This window comes from Carcharhinus amblyrhynchos, chromosome 7 (genome assembly GCF_965287045.1).
Source record: "Carcharhinus amblyrhynchos chromosome 7, sCarAmb.v2.hapA, whole genome shotgun sequence".
Taxonomy (NCBI): domain Eukaryota; kingdom Metazoa; phylum Chordata; class Chondrichthyes; order Carcharhiniformes; family Carcharhinidae; genus Carcharhinus; species Carcharhinus amblyrhynchos.
Genome location: NC_137330.1, coordinates 6,145,950 through 6,171,374, shown reverse-complemented (window position 1 = coordinate 6,171,374; position 25,425 = coordinate 6,145,950). Strand labels below are relative to the sequence as shown.

The window sequence follows — 25,425 nt, the reverse complement described above, 5'->3', positions numbered from 1 at the left end:
AAGAACATTCTAATGGAGGATTTAGAGAGGAAATCTTACAGTTCAAGGCCCAGGTAAGTGAAGGTACGATTGCCAATGGGGAGCAATTAGACTGGGAGGAGGGAATTGGGAATCGTTCAAGAGTCCAGATTTGGAGAAGTAAACATATCTTGAGGGTTGTGGGGCTTAAGTAGATTACAGAGATAGAGGTGTGAGGCCACAGAGGGATCTGAAGGATGATTTTTATTTAAAATCAAGGTTTTGGCATACTAGGAGCCAATCTAGTTCACCAAGCACAGGGATTTAAAGCAGCTCATATGGATTGCGACAGCTAGCATGGATTTCTATTGCTGACTGCATAATGCAATTTATCCCAAGTCACTTTGCTGATTATTGATCAAAGAGGTAAATGGAATTCAGCCATAGTCTGATTTATGGTGGACAGGCTCACTGGGCTGAATGGTCTCCCCCCCTTCCTTTGAGCTGCATTGCCCTCCTTCAATTGAACAGCCTGTGAACACAGCCTTTGGCTTGCACATTTACAGTTAGGAAAGGTCCTTGGAGGGCAAGAAATGATTGTAAACAGATCCTATCACAAGTCATTTTTAGCAGGGTATGGGAGAAAATTGGATATCTATTCGGCTTTGTATAATCTTTCTCCACCCACCCAACTCCATTCTTCCTATAATTGGCCAGTAGAAGATCAGACCTTCATCCCTCCACATGCTAACTATTAGATTTAGACTTACACATGCCAAACATGCACCCAACAATCACAGTTTCAGTCTGTTCCTTTTTATACGGGAACAAGCGAATCCACAGTTAATGGCCACAACCGGTATACAATTAAGAACAATGTACAATTAACAATCTTGACACAGCATGGACAAACCTTGTGAAAGAAGGCTGCACCAGTCAGCACCATGGAGAGTTCACAGGAGTAATTGGAGTTGTAGAGCCAGGACTGGTGAGCCATGTCCCAGGCATGGTATCTGCCAGGAAAACCCACAATCCGATCTCTTGCCTCTCGCCAAACCCTGGAAGAGGAAGTATACAAGTCTTAGGGCCAATGAGAGGATGAGAAAGGCCTGTGCAATGGCACAGTCCCCAGGACAAGACAGCGAACAAACATATGCAGACTCAACTAATTGCTCTGTTCTGTATGGTCACTAAGCAGCAGATTATAAAATTGGACTGTACTCACCTAAAGCCAAACATGATCTCATCATGACGAAGGTGGGCGTCATCATCAATAGAAAGAATAGCCTCTGTTTCAATAGTGTCCCAGGGTAAAAAACGATTATTTAAACTATTCTTCTCTGTATGAACAACCTAAAGGGAAAATAAATGATCTCAATGGAATGTTCCTCACCCGAAAATCACATCCAAATGATTAGCCCGAGAAGCACGTCACCAAGTGAATGATTAGCGCCAGAGCATTTCTGCCAATCAAATAATTTGAACGACAAAGATCTCAACCAATAAGACTAATGAACCACAAACTGACACAAAGCAGGAAGTCTCATTGCACACTGCATGAACCTGTCTTTAATATCGACTTTCCCCTTCTTTGACACCCAGATGACGTTTCCCTGCAATTGAGAGAAAAGGGGTAATGTTTCCAATCCTCCTCTCTAATTCATTTAGGGATAGCCAGATAAAGGTACAAGAATGAGTCTTGCTCCAATTTCCCCCTCCCCACAATTTCAGTCTCTGCTCCTCACTTCCTGCAGTGGCACAAAATCTGAATCTAATCGGGACCTGTGAGTGCTCTGCATCACCGATGATCACTTTTACACCACAGCAGTCTGGAAATGTTTAAAATCAACCTCTCTGCTCAATCAGTCTGTTCAAGGGGCCTGTGACTAGCCAGGATTGAACTCCACTAGTGAATGGGGGCTGGTCTCCCCTTTCACATGGTGGTGCAGTGGTTAGCATTGCTGCCTCACTGTGCCAGGGAGCCAGGTTTGATTCCTGGCTTGGGTGGAGTTTGCACATTCTCCCTATGCCTGTGCGGGTTTCCTCCCACAGTCTGAAAGACATGCTGGCTCGGTGCTGAATTTGGCCATGCTAAATTCTCCCTGTGTACCCGAACAGGAGCTGGAATGTGGCTTGGGGATTTTCACAGTAACTTCATTGCAGTTTTAATGTAAGCCTACTTGTGACACTAATAAATAAACTGTAAACATTCTCATGGACATCTACAAACAATACAGGATAGAAAATTTTGATGTGACCCCCATGGCTCAATGGATAACATTCTCCACTCTGTCTCAGAAAATCACTTGAATATTGAAGCTTAAAAGGTTGATATGAAAGAGGCATTTAAGGTGATTAAGTAGTAGGTATGGAAAAGAGGAATCCAGAAGAGGGCATTATCTTAAAATTAGAGGAACCATGGATGCTGGCAGGAAGCACTTCTTCATACAAAGGATATTGGTGGCTTTCTCCCCCAAAGGGCTGTTGACGCTGCAGACCAGCTGAAAACTTCCAAAAGAGGAGATTGATAGATTTTTGTTGTAAAAGGGGTGATGGAACCAAGGCAGGTGAAAGGAGTTAAGCTACAGGTTAATTGTGAGAGGCAGTGCAAAGGCATACTGTGCTGCTGGTACAGTCAAGGTGTGCTTAACAGAGGATTAAAAATACATTATGCAATGAAGGGTAGGGACATGACAGGGAGCATATGTTGCCTCACCCAAAATCTGCAAACACTGGGCTTGTATATTACTCACAAGCACATCAGGCATGAAGGAAAGAATAAGAGAGAGAGAGAGAGAGAGAGAGATGCAAGGCGGGGGTGGGGGCGGCAGCAAATCACAGGGCCAAAAGAGGGGGTGGAGGAGAGGAGGACTTGGGGGGGGAGGGGGGGTGGGAAAGAGGTGTGCAGGCCAGAGTGGGTGGAGCGGAGGGCCAGTGGGCTGGGTGGGGGGGACAGTGAGAGAGAGGGGGGAACAGAGGGTAGAGAGAGCGGGAGAGGGGGGAACAGAGGGTGAGGAGAGCAAGAGTTGAGGGTGGCATGACAGACAGACATACAAACAGGCTTGGTGAAGTCCAAGCTGAGACACAAGAGCTTGATCATTGTATGTCACTGATTCCCTTCTCTGAAAATCGAAGCATAATGGAAACTGGAGTTTCTGTCCCAATATAAACAGGCCTCTTGACAATTACCGACCTCTCTCTAAATAGCTCCTTCCAGTGTGCAGAATGATATCATGAGGATCCCAGTTTCCCTGCTTTCTCTGTACTATCTTAGCTGCCACATGCGAAGGACAACACTTGCTCTCGGTTGGAGAGGAAATCAGTCAGGATTCCAGCTCCTAATTGCTTTCTGACTGACACAGGCTAGCAGTACTCAGACACTGGGAAATCAAGTTCTGTCATGATGCCAGTCCACTCTATTCAAATAAAATGTCAACAGCATCATTAAATCTCACATGTTTGAGGGTCAGTCTGGTGAGATTCTGAAGGGCAACAGGCACCTGAGGGACCAAAAATAAGTATTGCAACTGTGAAAAGCAAAATTAGCTAAGAAAGTGGGAAAGCACCTTACAGCACAATAGCAGCACATTTAGCTCAGCTCAGATAGTGGTGCCTATGTTCCACATTAACTTCCTTCTGTCTTTCTTTTTCATTTGCCATCCTTCTATCCCTTTCTCCTTTATGTGCTCATCTACCTTTCCTTTAAATGCATACAAGCCTTAATGTTTGTTTTATTCAATTGTGGGATGTAAGTGTAGCTGGCCATACAAGTATTCATTGCCCAGCCTGAATTTCCTCAAGGTGGTGGGGGTGAGTTGCCTCCCAGAACTGTTCCAGGTCCATGTGTTATAGATATATCCCTGGTGCAGGTAGGAAGGGAATTCCAGGATTTTTGACGCAAGATTTTTGAAAAAACGGCAACATATTTCCAAGTCAGGATCGTATGTCTTGGAGGCAGATGATGGTGTTCCCATATGTCTGCTGCCCTTGTCTTTCCAGATGGTAATCATACAGCTTTAGAGCACAAAAAGAGATCCTTTGGCCCTTCGTGTGTCACCAGCCAGCAGACACCTATCTATCCCCATTCCATTTAGCACATGGTCTGTAGCCTTGTATGCTATGATGTTTCAAGTGTTCATCTAAATGCTTCTTAAATGTTGTGAGAGTTCCTACCTCTACCGCCCTGTGAGACAGTGACTTCCAGATTCTCATCATTCCTTCGGTGAAAAAGTTCCTCCTCAAATGCCCTCAAAATCTCCTACCTCGTCTTAAATCTACGTACCCTGGTTATTGCCTCCCTTCCTAAGGGGAAAAATTTCTTCCTACGTCCTTCATAATTTTGTACACTTCGACGAGATCCCCCCCCGCTCAAAGGAAAGCAACCCCAGCCTATCTTCATAGCTGAAACGCTCCAACCCAGGCAACATGTTGGTGAGTCTTCTCTACACCCTCGCTAGTGCAATCACATTCTTCCTATGGTGTGGTGCCCTGAACTGCTCACAATACTCTAGTTATGACCTCTAGAGCCATCTACAAAACTCCATCATAACCTCCCTATATTCTATGCCTTGGTTAATAAAGGCAAGTATCTGATATGTCTTCTTAATTACATTGTCTACCTTCAGGGATCTGTGGACATTCTCCCTATGGTCCCTCTGGTCCACTGTACTTCCCAGTGTCCTACCATTCATTTGTATTCCCTTACTTGTATGTCCTCCCAAAATGCATTTACTCCCAAGTTTTAGGATTAAATTCCATTTGCCATTTTTCTGCTCATCTCACCAGTCCTCTATACAATCCTGTAATCTAAAGGCTTTCCTTCTTGTTATTTACCACCAATTTTCATGTAATGTGAATTTATTGATCATACCTTGCACCTTCATGTCTAGATTATTAATGTACTCTACTAACAGCAAAGGACCCAGTGCTGATCCCTGTAGTACACCAGTGGACACAGACTTCCAGTCACAAAAACCCTTCAACCATAATTCTCTGCCTCCTGCAATTAAGCAGTTGAGAGTTTGGAAGATGATACACGTGATTGTGAGTTGCACATTCTAATAACTCTGTAGTTAGAAAAGTTTCTCCTGAATTTCTTATTGGATTTATTGCCGCTAGCTTATGGTTCTTAGTTTTGGTCTCCCTCTACAGTGGAAATGTTTTCTAACTGATGAAACTCCTTCATAATTTTAAAGTAACTTGAGAGAACACCCCTCCACCTGATAATTACAACAAGACAGTTCTGGCATCATCCTAGTAAATCTTTTCACCTTCTCTACCATATTTATTTAGTACCTTTTATGACCACAGCACTTCATAACCAATTAAGTACTTCTGATGCTTCTGCAATTGGGGAAAAACAAATATATAAACACAGCAGATATATTTTTGTGCTGAGAAAGAATTGAGGCATTGTGGTACAAATGTGATCACGCTACCAATGGGGTGATACCTTGGAATTAGTAACAGTTTTTCCTCTAAAAAAAATTCCATTCCTCTCCTGTAGTCTGTGCAGTTCTCCAGGAGCGTGTTCAGACCAAACAGATGCTGTAACAGCACAAAACCTTTATAATAATTTGCATTAGTCTCGCTACTCTCCACTCCAGCAACTATCCGTTTCAGTGCAGGATGCAGCGTGATATATAGAATGGCCCCATCGCAACCAACTCCCAGGACACCCTTGGAATTGAAGCATTTTTAGGTAAGAATTAAGCCACAAAAAAAGCTATTACTAATAAGGCTCCTAGAAACAAGTGGAACCCATTTGCTTCTCCCATGTCTTTGTCACAACAGACACACAGGTGAAGGGGTATGCTTTGCACGGAGTATGTTGCACCTCTCAAATGCACCTGTTTGGGTACACCGAGGGAGAATTTAGTGTGGCCAATCAACTTAACCAGCACGTCTTTCAGACTGTGAGAGGAAACCTGAGCACCAGAGGAAACCCATGCAGACATAGAGAGAATGTGCAGACTCCACACAGACAGTGACCCAAGCCAGGAATCGAGCCTGGGTCCCTGGTACTGTGAGGCAGTAGTCCTAACCACTGTGCCACCTTGCATCATATTAAATGGATATTTCAATCAATACAAAAAAAACCAAATTTGTTGGTATAGAATTTCAATATTGCTAAAAACATGTCTGTCTTTTTAGCAATGAACAAACTTGTGCTTATTTAGCACTTTTCATGTCCGCAGGACCTCCCAAAGTACTTCACATTGAATTTCTGAAGTGTTATCAATCTTGTAACTTAGGAAGTGCAGCAGCCATGTTCCCACAAACAGCAATTTGATAATCAACAAATAACCTGTTTAGTGAATTTGAGGGATAAATATTGATCTTGAAAACGGGGAATGCCCTTGCTCTTCATGGAAGCAGTACTTTTGGATCTTTTAGGTCTGCTTGAGAAAGGACAGGAGCGCTCTCCTCCAGCCCTACTCTCCAATATATCTGCATTCCTCCCACTCTTGTCTATCCCTTCTCCCCTGGGCTTGAGGGATCTGGTCTTTTGTCATGTTTTAATGTGCTACACAGAACATCACTGAACTGAAATACAAGGAAACCAGAAAGAAAACATCCTTACCACAATGGGTACACCAATATCAGGCCACACAAGATCTTCGGATGGTGGCTTGGGAGAATTCCACACGACAACAACTTTATTCAAATAAGGTAGGCCATTCAGTCTCTCCAAGGAGTTCATCAGGACTTCCTCACGTTCGTAGGTTAACATGACAACTGTAAACTGTTCCCTGGGAACGTTCCCGCCCAGTGCAGCTTGGAACTCCTTCCCAGAACCCCCAGCTCCTGCACCTATTGGCCGGAACCCTGTCCCAGATCCAAGGAACTTGGCTTCTGAGGGTAATGTGGGGTCAAGTGGGGTGTGTGGAAAGAGGTGAAAAGGCCCCGGGGCAGCATTCCAGGCTCTATAAATGTCTCTGACAGTGACCGTGAAGTTCCGTAGGTATTTAGGGGAAGCATATGGTGGTTCAGTCTCAACAGGTCCCAAGTCCAAGTCTCCAGTGTCTGCAATGTTGGGATCGGTACCAGCAGCTTTTCCTGTCTTGTGAGGGATCTCCTTGGAGGGCTCTTCCGCAATAGGAGCTGCAGGAATTTGTATTCGAGTTCGCACGGTAGACAGGATGGTGCTCAGCACATTATCTGAGGTGGAAAAGTAGGTCTCCCATAGGAAACGGCCCTGATGTCTCATGGTGAGAAGGTCGCTGTCTGATATGCTTCTCAGGAGGAAGTGGACTTCTGTTATGCGAGGCTTTGGCACTATTAGAGCTGCCTCACTCCAGTGTATCGTGTCATGATAGGGCAACTGTACGTGTTCCCCAAGGATTACTGGAATCGCTCCAACTTCCAAGGCTTCAAAAAGCCTCATGGAACAGCCAGTGGAAGCAATGAGATGGCTGTTCCCCGGTGTTATGATTAATACAAAAGTGGACAATTTCAGCAACTCCAGCCTGTCATCCCTATCTCCACAAAGTGCCCACTCAGTAGGCAGGGCAGGTCGAGGCTGGTTTTTACAGGTGAACTCCACAAGAACCAAGTCTAACTTGCTGTCCTGGACAGCCTTCAAGGTGGTAATGATCCTGTCGTCATAATCAGCTGGAGCATTGCCCTCAATCTCTTCCTCGAAGGAACGGGCCTCTTGTAAGCTGGACATGAGCGACTCAATCTTCTCTCCCTGAAAGCTGAAGAGATACTTCCTTTTGACAGGAACCTGGGGAGGTATCTCCAGGAAGTTGGGTTCAGACATGGCGTGGATGAGTGGCGAGGGGATGAGATCAAACCCGGGACGATACTGCACATCATAGAAGGTGGACTGGACAACCATGGCCCTGCCTATGCTGACATTATAGAGCAGATTCTGTGTCTGGGACCTCCTGGACAGATTGATGAGGAGATGATTGTGTCCATCTGACCTCCAATAAGGGAGGGAATGCAATTGCTTTTCAAGGTCAATGGATTTCAGTACCGTTGCATCTTGTAGCTCCCCAACCAAGACCATGTAGACACAGGCAACGTGAGGATTGTCTGTAATGTAGATGTTAGTCCGTGCAGTCGCCTGGAATGCCTGTTTGATTAATGGGTCAATTAAAGCACTGAATTGGTACTGCTCCAGTGGATAGATGTAAACAGGAAAACCAGATGTAAGTGGACAGCGGGAGTAATCAAAGCAAGAATGTAAACGGCAGCTGTTGGGGGATTTTGGCAATGGGAAGTTGGTCTCATCTTTCTCTGGCAACAGACGGATTGGCAGCGACAGCTTTGGCTGGTTCTGTGCCACCAGCTCCTTGTAAGAGTGCTCGGTTTGGCTGATGACATTTTTGAGCTGCAGTAGGTCCTGTTTGGCATTCTCGATGCTCTTCTTGCAGGACTCGATCTTAAGGTTGAGTTTGGCAATTTCGCTGTTTAGCTCCTGCCGTTTGGCCTCGAGCTGGAGCAGCTCCTCGCTGACCGACTCCCGGATGCGGCACAGATCTTGCACGTGCTTTACCTCACACAGGGCATTACCCGAACGTGGCTCGAAAATACGTGGGCCTGAGTCGTCGAGGTTGTCAATGGTGGTCAGGTAGTAATGGGCGATCAGTGGGAAAAACACCAGTATGATAAACAAGGTAAAGCTGAGCCAGGTCAACCGTATGCGATTGGACCATCTTAACATGCATGGCTGCCCTACATTCCCAACAACTCCGTTACGGAGCATGATATAAACTGGCAAGAGTTAGGGGCAAACAAAAGTTTTTAAATTAAAAAAAAGAGAGGGGGATAAAACCCTCTCACAATCACAATCACGTTTGATCAGAAGCCATGATGGGAAAATCTAATCTCACTCACTACCCAAAGGGTTACTGTGTATATTCCTTTAGATATTTCCCATAAGCCGTTTACAACTCAACACCAGTAGAATGGAAATTTCATTTTCTCGCTCCTTCTTCCCAGTAATATCTCTCTCTTCTCCAAGGGTTGCCAAGCAAATTGGAATCAGTCAGCATATGCTTTCAGCTCACTGTAACCACCGGAGGTGCCATTGCCATGATGACGACAGGTCTCCAAGGACCACTGCAGATGCCTGTTAAGTTGGCCTTCTCCTTGAGTGGCCCTCAGCATCCTGAACTGGCAATCAAGAAGATATTCACTGTCCTAAGATATTCACGAACCACAGCCAAGTCAACAAGCTGGAGCTGACAGGTAACCTTGTCTTTGCCCCCTCTCTTGTCTCACATCATTTCACCTCCTGGTAGCGACATCATCAGCTGCAACAGAAGATGTTTCAAGTTAGTGTTTTCATATAGATAAAACTTTTAAAATAGCACCGAGAATGGGAAACATTTGCCAATGCTGCTTATTTGATTAAATCACTGTGGTGCTCATCAGCCGTTTAAATCCCTCAATGACCTTGCCACTCTATCTCTATATCTCCTCCAGCCACATAACCATCAGCACTCCTCTTCAGCGACTCCGATTTTCATGACCTCGCCACTCCAGCTTGCCTTCACTTGCCTCAGCCCTGAAAGTCAGGAGTTGCCTTTCTAAAGCACCCCAACCTTCTCTGCCTTTCCATTAAGTGATTCCGCAAACCTATCATAACATCAAACTTTTGGACATCTGTCCTAATATCACCTTATGTGGCTGAATGCCAAATTTTGCTCACCATGGGTCATTATACTCTGTTTAAACACGTAATACAAATCTACTTCGTTGTTATTGTGCACAGGGTTTTGGAATAAAATTAAAACAATAACAGAATTAATTAAATTAAGGCTTAGCTGGTGACAAGGATCGGGATGTCAGGGAAGAATTAAAATGATATTGTCTTTCCTAAGAGTGTGCAGTGTACTTGAGTATGGAGGCTTTAAACAAACCACTGACATGAATGCCAAAGAAGTTTCTAGGCCATTGCGTTTGTGCTGGAGAATCAGCAATCTAAAACTAATGTCACGGATCTGCATTTCCTCTGCTTCATACCTTTACCCAATCCTCCTTTAAAACAGGTCATTCTTTTGAAGCAATGACCCGTTTCCAAACTGCTTCAAACACATCATTTATTTGCAATGAAATAAACATGTCTAAACACTTCCTTTAGAAGACTGTATTTAGAAGCTTATATTTAGAAAGCAGCTTTCACAGAGTTACATGATCCAAAACATCTCTCAGGAGCATTTTCAAACAAAATTTCACACTGACCAAGTTTCTGGTGATTTGCCTTCATGTTTCGTTATGTGATTCAAAGTTTCTAAGGAGTTTCTTAAATGAGGAAACAGAGTTAGAGAGATGGACAGAGGGAGGGAATTGCAAAGCCTAGGGTCTCAGGAGCTGAAAGCACAGTGAACACAATTAGGAAAATAATTAGAAAGAATACAACTACAAGGGGCCAAAATTGGCAGAGCACAGATACTGTATTTTGGAAGGTTATAGGGTTGGATTTTGTTCAGAGACATGGAAGGATGAGACAATGAAGAGATTTAGAAAAAGGATGATCATTTTCAAATTGCTTAATTGGGAGCCAACATAGCTCAGTGAGCACAGTGGGTGATAGGCGAATATGACTTGGTATGAGTGATAGAAATATGGAAACCAGAAGGAGTGGGCCATTCGGCCCTTTGAAGCTGTTCTGCCATTCATTTTAATCATGGCTGATCATCGAATTCGGGGGGGGGGGGGGGGGGGGGGGGGTGCGCATGTGCGGTTTGATGGGAGTAGGGTTGAAGAAACCTCTGAGGGGATCGTAAGGTAAGAAAGGAGAGAAACTGGAGAAAGATGTGAGTTCAGGGTTAGGATGGGGTGGGAACCTTAGAAAAAGTTTGGCCCAGTGGGTGAGAGGGAGAGAAGCGGTAGAGACAACTGATCAGACAGTGTCAATCTTAGTGACAAGAAAGTGTAGAAGCTCCTTGCACATGTAGGAAGTGAGGATGGAGAGAACAGCAGCTTAAGTTGATGGTTTGCAGTACAGAAAATAAACTAGGGCTATCTTTGCATTCCAGTATAATTCTGGAATAGTGAACAAGACAAGTGCCAGTGTGATTTATGTGGCCCAGCCAGATCTGGTGTGGAATGTCTGAACTAATCTGCTATCTGTTCAAGCTTGTGTTCCCTGGACTTAAAGGAGTGAAGATGAGGGCAGTACTTGGGGAACTGCCAGATTAGATTGAGTAATCTTTTAATGAGGACTTGGACATTAATAGTATTAGTGCAGGTGTGGTTCAGCAAATTGGCAGCTACAGACAATGTTGTGGTGAGTAAAGAGCAAAGACTGGAAAGTCTGGAATTTTATAAATCATTCAGGAGTTTGTTTTAAAAGGGGATGGGGGGAGGGGGGCTCGGAAGGGGAATGAGAATGGAGAATGATACAAGGATCTTGGACTCATGGGTACACAAATAGTTGTATTTCTCTGACTTGTCTAATTCCTGCTCATGTTGGATTCCATGAATAATTCTAAGAGTCCCTTTCACAAGGGAATATTCTTCACACAGCAGCCTAAATGTATTGTAATTACACAGTAACAAAGCACAGCATTGGACAACTATGATGAGAACTGATACCTCATGGCTGCTTTCCATGTTTGTGATGGAATGATTTTCAATTTTTGCTCCCAGTCCAAATGGCACAGAGAGAACAAAAGAGGAAAGAGAGAGAGAGAAAAATCAACTGTTATGGAGGAAGAAGATTGGAACAGAAAGATAGAGAGAGCTGATGGAGAGACAGAGAGCAGTTAATCAAATATATGAGTGTGAGACTGAAGTCACAGGTGACCAAGTTTGCTGCCCTATAGGGGCATTAGTGAATCTGTAAGACTTTTAGCACAATCTGACAGCTTTATGATCATTTTTTCTTGTTTCATTTCCAGGATTTAAAAAAAAAACAATTCTCATTGTCAATCTGGTAGGATTTGAACCTGTGTTCTCTAATTTAGGAATATAACTACTGCACAAAACCAAGATTGACTTCAAGAAAATACACAGGCCCAATAGGACTTGAAATAAATTTAGCCACTGAATTGGGTAATCCCACATTTCAGTCATGGACTCCAATGAGAGGAGAGAGAGAGAGCGATTACTCACTTTCCTCCTCTGACCTATAACTTTATAACAAAGTTATCTAAAGCAAAAGCGCCCGACAGTCAGTGTCCCATTTTAAGGCAGAGAGAAGGCATTTTTCTATCATCTACCATCACTTGCTATCCTTCACCCAAATTTCCAAAACACAGAATTTCCACTCCAACAAGAACCCTGAGGACTTCATTGCTCTTTTCTGGCTAGGTAAATGGAATTTGGTATTTCATCCTGTTGATGCTTGTCAGCTGCAACATACACTACAGTCTGTCACCAGTGAAAACTTGTACGGCACAGATGACAGCAGTCATATGGTAAAGTGAGATAGTAAACTGAAGAGCCGGCTACCCTCTCAGGTGGATCAAAAGGAACTCATAACACTGTTTTGAACAAGAGCAGGGGACTTCTCCCAGGTATTTTAGCCAATATTTATCTCTCAACCAACTTATTTTTAAAAAATCAAATTATTTATCATCACATTGTAGGAGTGTACTGTGTATTGGTGAATACACTTCAGAAGTACATACTTAGCTGTAAAGTGCTTCAGGACATCCTGACATTTGCAAAATAAGTTCTACAAATCCAAGTTCTTTCTTCAGCTGGAGAATTAGTGAGTGCATATTCTGTACAGCGAACATGCTTAGTGTCCCTTCTCGTCCTGTGAGTAAATATAGTTGAAGCACCTGGTGGACATTGTTAATTTTGTCGCAGCCTTTATTTTGATATGTTATGATTGGCCATAGATGTATTTCTGACTTAAAAAACAGGTTAAAGGAATATGGGGAACAGGCAGGGAGGTAGATTTCAGACCATGATCTGATTGAAAGTCAGAGCAGGCTCATGGGGCTAAAGAGCCTATCTCTGCTCCTAATTCCTATGATGTGATAGCCAAAGAGAGTGCCAATGGATACTCTAAAGAACTGGAAAATTTCATTTACTTTGTTTCCAATTTTTACTCAATCCATCTCTGACTCTTCCCTTCCTTGACTTTTGTCTCTATTCTGGAGATAGGCTGTAAATGTTCACTACAAAGTCATGAACTTCCTCAACTACACACCTTCACACCCTGCTTCTTGTAAGGACTCCATTCCATTTTCCTGGTTTTTGTCGCATCTGATGATGCATCTTCCACCTCAGTGTTTCTGACATATCTTCCTTTTTCTTTAGCTGAGGATTCCCACTCAGTGTGGTTTTCAAGGTCCTCCTCCGTGTCCAATCCATTTCATGTACTTCTGCCCTCATCCAGTCTTCTCCCTCTCCCAAGATTATGATAGGTTCCGCACGTCCTCACCTTTGACCCTACCAGCCTCCATAATCAACAGATGATCCTGTACAATTTCAGCCAGCTCCAGCATGATGCAGCCATCAAACACAACTCCCCCTGCCTTCTCCTTTCAGCATTCTGTAGGCACCATTCTCTCCACAACACCTAGTCCCCTCCTGAATCATCCCTAACACCCATCTACCTTCCCTATACCAACTTATTACACATAGGAGATGCAGCAACTGAACTTTCATTTCCTCCTTTCTCACTGTCCAAGGCACCAAGCTCTCCTTCCAAATGAAACAAAAATTCCTTGCACTTCGTTCAATTTAGCCTACTGTCTACACTGTTCACAATGTGGTCTCCTCTACATTGGGAGATGAAATGTAGATGGGTTGACCATTTTGTGGAAGATCTCCACTCAGTCCCCAGGTGCTAACTTGAGCTTCCTTTAGAACTGAGATCAAGTGGATTTTCTTCAGCCAAAGGATGGAGAATCTTCAGAGTTCATTGCTACAGAAGGCTGGAGGCCAGGTCATTAAGGCAGAGATAGATAGGTTCTTGATTGGTAAGGGGATCAAAGGGTTATGGAGAGAAGGCGGGAGAATGGAGTTGACAAACGTATCAACCATGATTGAATGATGGAGCAGACTTGATGGGACAAATGGCCTAATTCTGTTCCTATATTTTATGATGTTATGGTCTTCCTGTTGTAAGTCACTAATTTTTTTTTACCTTGCTCCCCACTGACCTTTCCGTTCATGGCCTGCTACAGGGTTAAACTAAAGTGCAGGTCAATGCAAGCTCAGGGAACGGCACATTATCTTTCAGCCTTCTGGACTCAACTTCAACAACTTTAGATTATAACATCTGGTTCTCTTTTTAGTGCTTTGTTGGGTCAGTCTTCAACTTTTTCTTTCCTCATCCCTTCATCTTCCATTCATATTGTTTCTAAACTGCAATTCATGCCACATTTGGACACAACCTTTGTTTCCTTACTATGTTCATTATTTCTTTCTTTGGCTGTTGCATCATGAAATCTTTTGTTACTAAATCTCTCCTGTTCTCCATCCTATCATAGACCTTTTCTTATTGTGCCCTGCCACTGGCTTAAAACTCTATCTTTCTTCAGTTCTGATGAAAGGTCATCAACCTGAAATGTTAATTTTGTTTCTCTCCACAAACGCTGCCTGATGTACAGAGTTTTTCCAGTTCTTTTTCAAATTCCTCAATGGTTTTGTCCCTTCCTATTTTGATAATCTTTTCTGGCTCTACAACGCTTGTAGAATGCTATGCACCCCAAATTCAGGCCTCAAGTGCATCTCCAATTTTAATTTCTCCACTGTTGATAGCCATACTTTCAGCTATTGAGATCTAAAGCTCTGAAATTCCTTCCCTCTCCCTTAAAAGCTAACTCTTTGACCAAGCTTTTGTTCACCTGTTCCAATGCCTCCACATAAGGCTTATACAAGTGTCAAAGTTAGCTTGATAATGCTCCTATGAAATGCCTCAAGTCGTTAAACTACTTTTTTATACTTCACACCTGTTTTTTCCCCTCTGTGGAATAGTGGAATTGTGGAAGGATTGCTGGACTATTGAACTGTATCACAAACACTCCTTCTATGGCCAACATGTCATGGTGTAGGATATGAAACAGGAGCTTCTGGTCCAGAAGAAGAGACTGCGCCACAAAACCTGTTCTACTACATTAAAAGTTGCAATATAAATTGTTATTGATAGCAGTCCCAAGTTTGCATTTTACTAGTTCAAAAGTGTGATACTTGGTCTTTCTTACACAATTTAAAATACTTTACCTTTCCCATATAAGTTACTATTTTATATGCTTCTTATAAAGTCACACATCAGGTGTGGGGGTGGGGTGTGTGCCACCAAAGGCTTGGGCTCAAGCTCCAGTTTGTTGGCCAGGATTGCCAGCTGAAGACCAGAATTAATGATCAGCACAGAAGGGCCTCTATCTGCCAGCCAATATTTTCAAAATGCCCTTGATATCCATATGTAGCTGCTACACCACAACTGGGGGAATCAGAAAGTTTTTTGCATTTACTAGTAGAACTTTCCAGCAAAAATGAAGAGAGCTGGTCCAATTCTCGTGTCTCCCTTCTGGAATGCAATCCAACAGCAAAGCATCTAGAGTAGTCTCAAGTCCAAGTGATGACATCTTGCCCACTCAACACCTTTAGAAAATCTGTACCAGATTGAACTATAAAACAAATCCAATCTGGTGATTAAAAGGGACAGTCTCATTTGTTTCCTTTTTTGAGTTTTCACATAATCAGTACACAATCAAAGAAAGGTAGCGGTGAGAAGGCGAACTCACCCTGACACTCTGCAACATTTAAAAGAAAATTGGGTCATGTTTGCTAATTTTGATATATAAACATGATTTATTTTGCACTGTTACACCAAATCAGTGAAGCTGGACAATTTAAAAGACTTATATTTATAAAATATAACATTTTTCACAACAGCAGAAAAGTTCCAGAGAACGATACAGTTAACAAAGTGTTCTTTTTGAAGTATAGCTGTTGTTGCAATATAGGAAATGCAACAGCCGATTTATGTGCAGCAAGGTCCCAGAAATAACACTATGATAATGACCAGATTATTGTTTTGTAAGTCAAAGATAAATATTGGCCAAAATCCCAAGGAGAGATTCCCTACTGTTCTTTGAATAGTAACATGGTATTCTTCGCATCCACCTGAGACAGCAGATGCGAACTGGGTTTAAAGAGTCATCTGAAAGACTACATCTGCCACAGGGCAGCACTCCCTTCATACTGCACGAAGTGCAGTGATCTGAACATTTATGCTCAAGTCTCTAGAGTGGAATTGAACCAATGACATTCTGATTCAGAAGCAAGAGCGTGTCCTAATGGCTGACATCAGCCATCTACAAAAAGGGAATACAACTTAGGCATCTTTAATAATAATGATTAATGAAAAACACACAGTGACATGAACGGCATCTGTACACACATTTTATGAATGCCGCACAATAGTATCCTGACCCAGGCCAATTGGCCACTCTGCAAGATTCTCTCACAAACACATATAGGGCCCCTGAACTCTCCTTTGGGCACTGACAATGGGCTTTGTTACCTTAATTAGATCTGGCAATGTTGATTTAAATGTTTCTGAAAGGTTCTGTTCCCCGCTGAATTCACTTATTGCTGCACCAATTATACAATGGCCACCTGCCAGCTTCCTGACATTTCATTTTTTCAAAATTCCTGAGAACCAAAATACAACATTTGGGAAAAGTGTTGCAACATTGGTAACAGAAGGAGGCCATTCAGTCCCTTGAGTCTCTGCTGCTATTCAATGACATCAAGGCTGATGTGTGTCACAACTCTATTTATCCACTTTTTCTCCATATCACTTGGTATTCTTACCTAATAAATACCTATCAGAGTCTTAAAAGCTCCAGCTGACTGGCAGCATTCACAGCTTTTTGTGGTAGAGAACTCCAGATTCACCCCTTGTGTGAAGAAGTGTTTTCTGAAATCCACCCTGGATGACTTAGCTTTAATTTTAAGATTAATCTAGATTTCCCCTTTCAGAAGGAGTAACTTCCCTTTACCCACACTGTCCAATCACTTAATATTTCAGATATCCTGTTTCCTCCACCCCTCAGCCTTCTCAACTCAAGGAAATACAAACCAAGTATTTGCAAACTGTCTTTGCAAGTTTTTGGAGGCTTTAACTGATGGGATGGCAGAACAGATTAGAGGGGCTCAACGGCCTCTTCCACCTGTTATGTTTTGGTCTTATATCACAAACAAATTCAAATAAGTTTTGCTAATGTCTGGACTGACTAATATGTTTTGTGTTAAGGTACAATTTGATTGCCAATTAGCAGTGTGTTCATTGGCAATCATGCCTCCAGGTGTCAAGGTCCTAAATTCTCTGCCTCTCTCTTTTCCTTTAATATCCTTCAAGTTTTTGATGATCTGTCCCAACATCATCTTGTGGTTCAGTGTCAAATTTTTGTTTGATAACGTTCCTATGAATTGCATGATGCCATTTTACTAAGTTAAAGGTGCCTTATAAATATAAAGGTGCATGTGTTGACTGGCAGATCTGTAACCATTAACTGCAATTCCATGAATTGTCATCCTCTGTCCCAGGCTTGCCTGCTGCCATTTGCCCTTAACTTCTGATTCCAATTCCCTTCCCTAGCCAGTGACCCAGGTCCCACTTGTGGGTAATCTTTGTACCTACTTGAGCCCAAAATGAGTTCCTGACCTGGTTCACTACCATGGCTACTTCTCCTACCATCCAATCCTACTGCCATCAAAACCCTCAATATAGGGACTAGAGAACCTGGGGTTGCTCTCCTTAAAGTACAAAAGGACAAGGAGAAACTTAATAGAGCAGTCAAAATTACAAAGGGTTTAAAAGAGTAAATATGGAGAAATGGTTTTCAAGGCTCAATAACCAGAATAGAGATTTAGGGTAGTTAACAAAACGATCCAGATGTAAGAAGTGTTTTTTTTTAAAATGTGAATTACGTTGATCGGCAGGAAAAGGTTGTGGAAGCAAATGCAATAATAGCTTTCAAAAGGGAAAAGGAATAATTTGCAAGACCATAACAAAACAGCTAATTGAACAGCATTTTTAAAGGGCCAGCAGATACAATTAGCCAAATAGTCTTAGTCTGTGCTGCATCATTCTGTGATTCTATTGAAGCTTCATCATCTCCTGGCTGAACATCATGGATTCTCCACTTGCCTTCCAATCACATCTCATCTCCAAGTAAGTCCCTCTCACCCATTTCCTCATCAACTCCACTGGCTTTCCATTCCCCAGCACACTGATTTCATTGCATTGTACTTGCCTTTAGTGCCCTTGCTATGGCCTTCCCCACATTATCTCTATATCACCCCATATCCTAGCTCACACCTCCACTTACCCATTTTCAACCGCATTACTATCCCCACCATGGCTTTTGCTCTCTCACCTGTTAGTCTCTGTACAACAGCGTTGGGTGCTTTACTATGTCAAAGGTGCTACTGAAATTGAAATTGTTGCAGCAACTATAACATTTATTCAGAAGCTGGAAAAAGTGTCCAAGATAAACCTATATAACATTTAGATGACAAGACACAAGCTTGTAAAGCCAGAGACGAACATTTGCAGTAATTGAGATCAGTGATTCAACATACAAGTAGCAAATTCCTCTTGGATGTTCAAACAAGTGGCAGTGATCAGCTGAGAGCAAAGACTGACAGGCAAACTTTTCTCTGCAGTCAGTTGTGCCAAAGAGAGGAAAACCCAGCCCAGGAGCTTAGTTCCTTTAAATAGTCCAAGGTCTCATCATTGACTATTTTGATCACTTCTTCACATACAAAGTACAACCAAACATCACACAGGACTTTACTATGCTGTCAAGGTGAACAACGATAGTGTATCTCTCACAACCTCAAGACGTTCCAAAGTGTTTTACAGCCAATGAAGTATAGTTAAAATGCAGTCAGTTGGAGAACACTTGGATTTTCCAGCTGCGCTCGCACCAAGGTCGGAAAATCCTGCCCGAGGTCAATGGACCTTTGCATGGTCTGTGTTTCGCTTGCTACAATTCCTGTGGCAGGCGGGGACAGGAAAATTCCATCCACAGTGTCCAATTTGAGCACAGCAAGATTTCATAAACAGCAATGTAAGAATGCTCAGATAATCTGATTTCAGCAAAGTTAATTGATGTTACACTTCCCATATCCCATCTTAAATCTCTCCCCTACTCTAACTATATATAAAACTCATCTCTTCAACCCTGTTTTTGGTCAAACCCTCCTATCATCCATTCCTGTCCCATTTTCTCAGGCAGCTTTTTTTATGCAAAGGTGTTTCATGAATTTTTGTTGTTTGCACACTCTTCTGCACTGTCTTATCTAGCTATGATTGTGACGAATGGGACATTTGTCACAACTATCTACTGCAACTTAATAAGGAAGCACTTTTATTTTTCAGTTCTAGTCTGGTCTTGCGTAGTACAGTTGGATCTTTTACATCTACCCAAGGTGGCAAGATGGGGTTTTACATCAAAACCGAAAGATGTTTTTAAATTGTAGAAGTGCTTAATAGGTTAATTATTGAGAGGATGCATCCACTTGTGGGAGAGACATTAATGTGTGAATATAAATTAAATACAAAATAAATATATAAATACATATACATGGGGCCAAAAAATCAAGGCAATCAGTCACAAATAAATTTAGACAGCAATGATGATGTGAAACATATTACCACAGAAGTGGTTGAGGCCAATAGCATGGATGCATTTAAGGGGAAGGTGAATAAATACAACAAAAAGGATATGCAGATGGAAAGATTTGCTGGTGGAGAGATGAAGAGGGATGGGACAAAGTTTCTATGGAGTACAATTGCTGATATAAACCTGTAGGGCTAAACAGTCTATGTTTATGGTGTAGGTTCTGCTGGATTCACAGGAAGCCGCAAACATCAAGATCAGATTCAGAGTCTCGTCTCCATACTAGCTCAATATGAATAAGATGCTTTTATTGACCCATTGTCTCCTTCGTATCGTCATGACAGGAATTCTTAAAGTTAGTAATCTGAGGGACGTACTGTTCCATGTCAAGGTCAGCAGCACACATCCCATTTTATATTTCTTATCACCAAAGTATAATACGATATGTGAAATTGTTGTCTTTTGTAGATGTGCTGCCTGATTTTTATTACAAAACACACGTTATACGAGCAGAAAACACACTATCCGTTCTGAATTATAATCAGTAGAAAACCCAAATAAGATCTCAGCTAACAAAGAAACGGATTTCTTTTGCCTGTAGATAATAGATTTGTGGAGCTTCTAACCACACGTCCATGATATCTTCAAGGCTGCCTATTTTCACCTCTGTCATATTGCCTCAACCCGCCTGTTGCTGAAAGAGTCATCTAAGCATTTGTTACCTCCAACATTAATTATTCCAACAAAATCCTGGCATGCCTCCCAGTCTCCAAGCTCCATAAACATCACTCAAAAACACTGCTCCTTCTGTCCTAACTTGCATCAAGTTGTATTTACCCATCAACTCCTGCGCTCACTGATGTATACTGGCTCCTGGCCCACCAACACCTCAATTTTAAAATTCTTGTGTTTTTAAATTCTGCCATGGCCTTGTTCCTCCCTATGTCTGCAGTCTCTTCAAGCCCAACAATTCTCCAAAATCTCTGCACTCCTCTGATTCTGGTCTCTTCAGCATCAGTGCATTGATGGCAATTGTGCCTGCAACTTAAATTCCACCCCTAGAAGAAAAGAAAGTTATGCTGGTAGAGAAATGTAGCGTGAGAGATACTTGTGTATAACATAAATACCAACAGAGATTTGTTGAGCAAAATAGCCTGTTTTGGAGTTACAGTTACAAATGTAATGTCTGAAGTTCCCCATATATTGTACTCCAAAGTGTTATTTGTTGAAATAAATCTAATTTGCATTGGAATGAATCAATAGCATCTGTTTCCAGTTTCATAGATTGACCATTTGCATGGTGAAATATTATTTCCACAGATCAGTTTTTAATTTTCTCCATCAACCACTGGTCATGTTCTGTGCTTCTGCTGTTCTGGATAAACTAGCACAGTGATATTATCTAATCCCGCAGCCTTTACAACCCAGAAGAACAAGGGCAACAGATGCTTGGCACATTGCCATCTACCAGCTTCCCTCCAAGTCACCTATCAGTCTTGACTTGGAAATACATCGCCGTTCCTTCACTGTCACTGGATCAAGATCCTGGAAATCCCGAACAGCACAGTGGGTGTACCTACACTACATGGACTGCGATGGTTCAAGAAGACGGTTCACTTCTGCCTTATCAAATGGAATTACGGTTGACCATAAATGCTGCTTTTGTCAGTGACATCGATGTTCCAAGACTAACATTTTTAAGGGGCAGCCTGTTGTTAGTTGGTGCTTACTGGTAAACCTGCCCACTTTATTCTGATTGTGTCAGAGGTTCCAAAGTGGTAACGTGAGGGAACAAGGCGGGAGTGAGAGGGGAGTGGAAATGGAAAAAAACCTGCAGTATTTTACACACATATTTGCATTAAATAAATTAGGTAGCAGCATGTAACCAAGGAGAAAGTGTATATGAAGATCATTATTTAATCTCATTAACAAGCAAATCCAGGAACTTGAGACCAACCAATGGGCCAGATTTTACCAATTGGAGGCTAAATGCCAGATCTGGATGTAAAACAGGTCCAAGCCCGGAATCCTCATTCCAGCGCACCCATATGTTTTTTGCTGGCTCCGATCCAGTCTGTGCTGTGGGCAGGGCTTAGCGCTGCTGGAACGATCAGAGTTCTGAACTGTGCATGCACAGTTTGGAGAAAATCTGAAACAGTGCGCCTGGGCGTGAAGGACAAGACAAAACGGTGGGGGGGTGGGGGTGGGGGGGGGGGGGGGGGGGGGGTGGGGGGTGGGGGGTGGGGGTGGGGTGAAGGGAGAAGAAATAAGCCGCAATCGGACCCCCCCGGGAGGCAGCGCCCCCCCCAGCAGACCACCCTGCACACAGTCAGACAGCTCCCCCCCAACCACGGCAGAGCACACCCCCAACCTACCTGGACTGCTGCTCTCCCTCCACCATCCTTCTGACCTGCACTCATTGATGTGGAGATGCTGGCATTGGACTGAGGTATACACAGAAAGAAGTCTCACAACACCAGATTAAAGTCCTGTTGGACTGGTGTTGTGAGACTTCTTACTGCACTTGTTGGATATCCTGCAGCACCTTCCTGGCCTTCTGCAGGCTCAAATGGATCTCTGGTTGGGGGTGGAGATTCTCCCAAGTCCATCCTCCACCTCCCTCCCAAACAGAGATCCACCTGAGTCCATCCCCTCCTTCGGCAGACGCCAGCGGAAGGCCAGGAAGGTGCTGCAGGATGTCTGAGTGCAGTAAGAAGTCTCACAACACCAGTCCAACACGACTTTAATCTGGTGTTGTGAAATTTCTTACTGTGTTTACTCCAGTCCTATGCCAGCATCTCCACATCAACGAATGCAGGTCAGAAGGATGGTGGAGGGAGAGCAGCAATCTGGGTAGGTTGGAGGTGTGCTCTGCCGAGGCTGGGGGGCCTGATCGCAGGGGGAGGTTCATTAAGTCGATTTAAGTGCATGCGAATGCATTTAAATCATTGAGCTGCCCAACTGGGACACGGACCGGATCCGCGCCCAAATCGGGTGTCGGTAAAGGCGCGATCTGCTCGGATTCAGGTGCAGATCGTGTTACAGGCCCGATGCCCGAATTTACCGTGGTTTTGCGCTCAAAAACATGCATGAAGTTTTGGTAAAGTCTGGCCCAATATCTCTTAAGGATACAAATCCGGAGTGAGTTTCGCTTTTTGAAAGCATGTTGAGCCATTAAGAAGATTGGTGTTCTTTTAAGATGCTGTGAATTCAGAAAATAAGCTGCATGTGGCCCAACAGCTGCTGCGAAGGCGGAGAGCAGTTGTTTGGTTCTCACGCTCTCTCCCTGAAAGGAAATCTAGCCTTCTGTGTCTTGTTGCAAAGACTGACACAGCAATCATACAAGGCCAGCTTTTCTGAAAAGTAGCAGTCGTGAAACCAGACCTACCACAGCAAAATGCCACGATTGTAACCAAGCTTTTCAGATACTGTTTTATCTCTGTTCATTATTTCCTTAAACTTGGTCTCACTGAGGTAAAACCTGTGTCAGAACATTGTGGGTCCCACAATTCAGGCCAATATCATTACAGAGAAAGGGCTAATCTGAGGGAGGTGCTGTCTTTCAGGTACATGCAATATAATTACAGATGTAGGAGGTCATTCAGCCCATCCCAACTCATCCATTCATCAAGATCATAAACTTCCTGCTCTTTGTCACTGCCTCACCCTGGTGATTCTTAAATGATTGCAGTTGTGTCCATTCCTCTGCCTGGGTATCTACCCCACATGCTGATCACTGTCTGCGCATGAAGACTTATCAGTCCTAAAACTGCCTTTTACTAGTTTGGACATATGGCTACCTTTCCTACAAAATTAGTGCTCATGAGATTTTGGAGCAAGATATTAACATTAACTGAGAATTAATTAATGGACAGAAAACAGACAGCAGGAATAAATGGGACAAAAAAAACAAATCAGAAAGGAAACTTAAAACATTATATCAAAATGTGGTTAAAAGGGACAATAATATGCTCCAGTCCCTGCGATGCCCAACTAGCACAGAGGGTCTCGATGGTGCCCTCGGACCCCGGATGCTCCAGGGACACCCGGCCGTGAATGCAGTCGCAGTAGAGATGCAGACAGTCGGATCGGGTGACCCCCTTGGTTGCCTGCTGCCTGGGCCTGTTAATAGCACATTTGGCTAAGCCCAGCAACACGTTCACAAGGAGAAATTCACCCGAAGATTCTCAGACAGCACCTTCCAAACCCACAGCCACTTCCACCTAGAAGGACAAAGGCAGCAGATAGGCCACCCTGACTTATACAAGAAATACAGATATGACCTATGGAGATCCATCAAAGGTGCCAAAAGACAGCAAGCTCAAGTCCCAAGCGAGCCACATAAATTCCCACCAATTGTGGCAAGGTCTGCAAGACATAACAGGTTACAAAATGAAGGCATGTAGAATCACCGGCACCAATGCACTTTTCCCCATTGAGCTCAATGCATTCTATGCCTGTTTTGAGCAAGAGGTCTGCGAGAGCACGCCTTCTATCCCAGAAACCTTGGCCAAATCAGTATCCAAATCACCACTGCAAACATCAGATTAGCCTTGTCGAAAGTCAACTCACGGAGAGCAACTTGCCCAGATAGGGCATCCTAATGAGCGCTCAGATCCTGCGTGGACCAGGTGCCGGGATATTCACAGACATCTTTAATCTCTCTTTACATCAATCTGAGGCCCCTGCCTGCTTCAAGAAGATGATCATCATCCCTGAATCAAAGAAAAGCTAGGCAGCATGCCTTAAATGACTATCATTCGGTGGCTCTGACATCCACCATTATAAGAACATAAGAAATAGGAGTAGGAGTAGGCCATCTAGCCCTTCGAGCCTGCCCTGCCATTCAATAAGATCATGGCTGATCTGCCGTGGCTCAGTTCCACTTTCCCGCCCTCTCCCCATAACCCTTAATACCCTCACTTATCAAAAACCCATCAACCCGCGTCTTAAAAATATTTAGCGAGGCAGCCTCCACCACTTCAACGGGCAGAGAATTCCAGAGATTCACCACCCTTTGAGTGAAGTTCCTCCTCAACTCCGTTCTAAACCACCCCCCCTTTATCTTGAGGCTGTGCCCCCTAGTCCTACTGTCCTTTCTGAGCGGGAAGAGTCTCTCCACCTCTATCCTGTCCATCCCATTCATCATCTTATATGTCTCAATGAGATCTCCCCTCATTCTTCTAAACTCTAACGAGTACAAGCCTAGTTTATTCAGCCTCTCCTCATAGCTCAACCCCTTCAACTCCGGTATCAGCCTAGTAAACCTCCTCTGCACTCCCTCCAAGGCCAAAATATCCTTGCGTAAGTGCGGTGACCAAAACTGCACACAGTACTCCAGCTGCGGCCTCACCAGTGCCCTATACAGCTGCAGCAAGACCTCCCTACTTTTATATTCAATCCGCCTCGCTATGAAGGCCAGCATCCCATTCGCCTTCCTGACCACCTGCTGCACCTGCAGGCTGGGTTTTTGCGACTCATGCACAAGGACCCCGAGGCCCCTCTGCACCGTCGCCTGCTGCAGTTTTTCGCCACGTAAGTAATAGCTTCAAAAGGTGAATCATGGCAAGAATCAATTCCAGCCTGCCAGATTGCCTAGGTCCACTATAGTTTGCAACAGGTCCACAGCACATGCCATCTCCCTGTCCTTACACTCAACTTGGAACATCTAGATGACAAAGACACCTATGTTAAACTCCGATTTATTGACTGCAGCTCAGCCTTCAATGCCATTATTCCTACAAAACTCGTCTCCAAACTCCATGGCCTGGGGCTCGGCTCCTCCCTCTGCGACAATAATCTCCCTCTCAATGTCAGCAAAACGAAAGAAATAGCTATCAACTTCAGGAAGCATAGTGGAGGACATGCCGCTGTCTGCATCAATGGGGATGAAGTGGAAATGGCCGTGAAC

At 43.5% G+C, this 25,425-nt stretch overlaps 1 protein-coding gene across 1 annotated transcript in view; it reads right to left on the bottom strand.

Moving 5' to 3' along the window:
- extl3 (exostosin-like glycosyltransferase 3) overlaps positions 1 to 25,425 on the bottom strand; it is an 81,208-nt gene that overhangs the window by 7,471 nt on the left and 48,312 nt on the right. Inside the window, exons 2-4 of the mRNA XM_080191863.1 lie at positions 6,542 to 9,224; positions 1,184 to 1,311; positions 872 to 1,016 (exon numbers count right to left, since the gene is read on the bottom strand). Of these exons, the coding sequence (XP_080047989.1) occupies positions 872 to 1,016; positions 1,184 to 1,311; positions 6,542 to 8,674 (2,406 nt within the window). The 5' untranslated portion in view covers positions 8,675 to 9,224. The remainder of the gene's footprint in view (positions 1 to 871; positions 1,017 to 1,183; positions 1,312 to 6,541; positions 9,225 to 25,425) is intronic.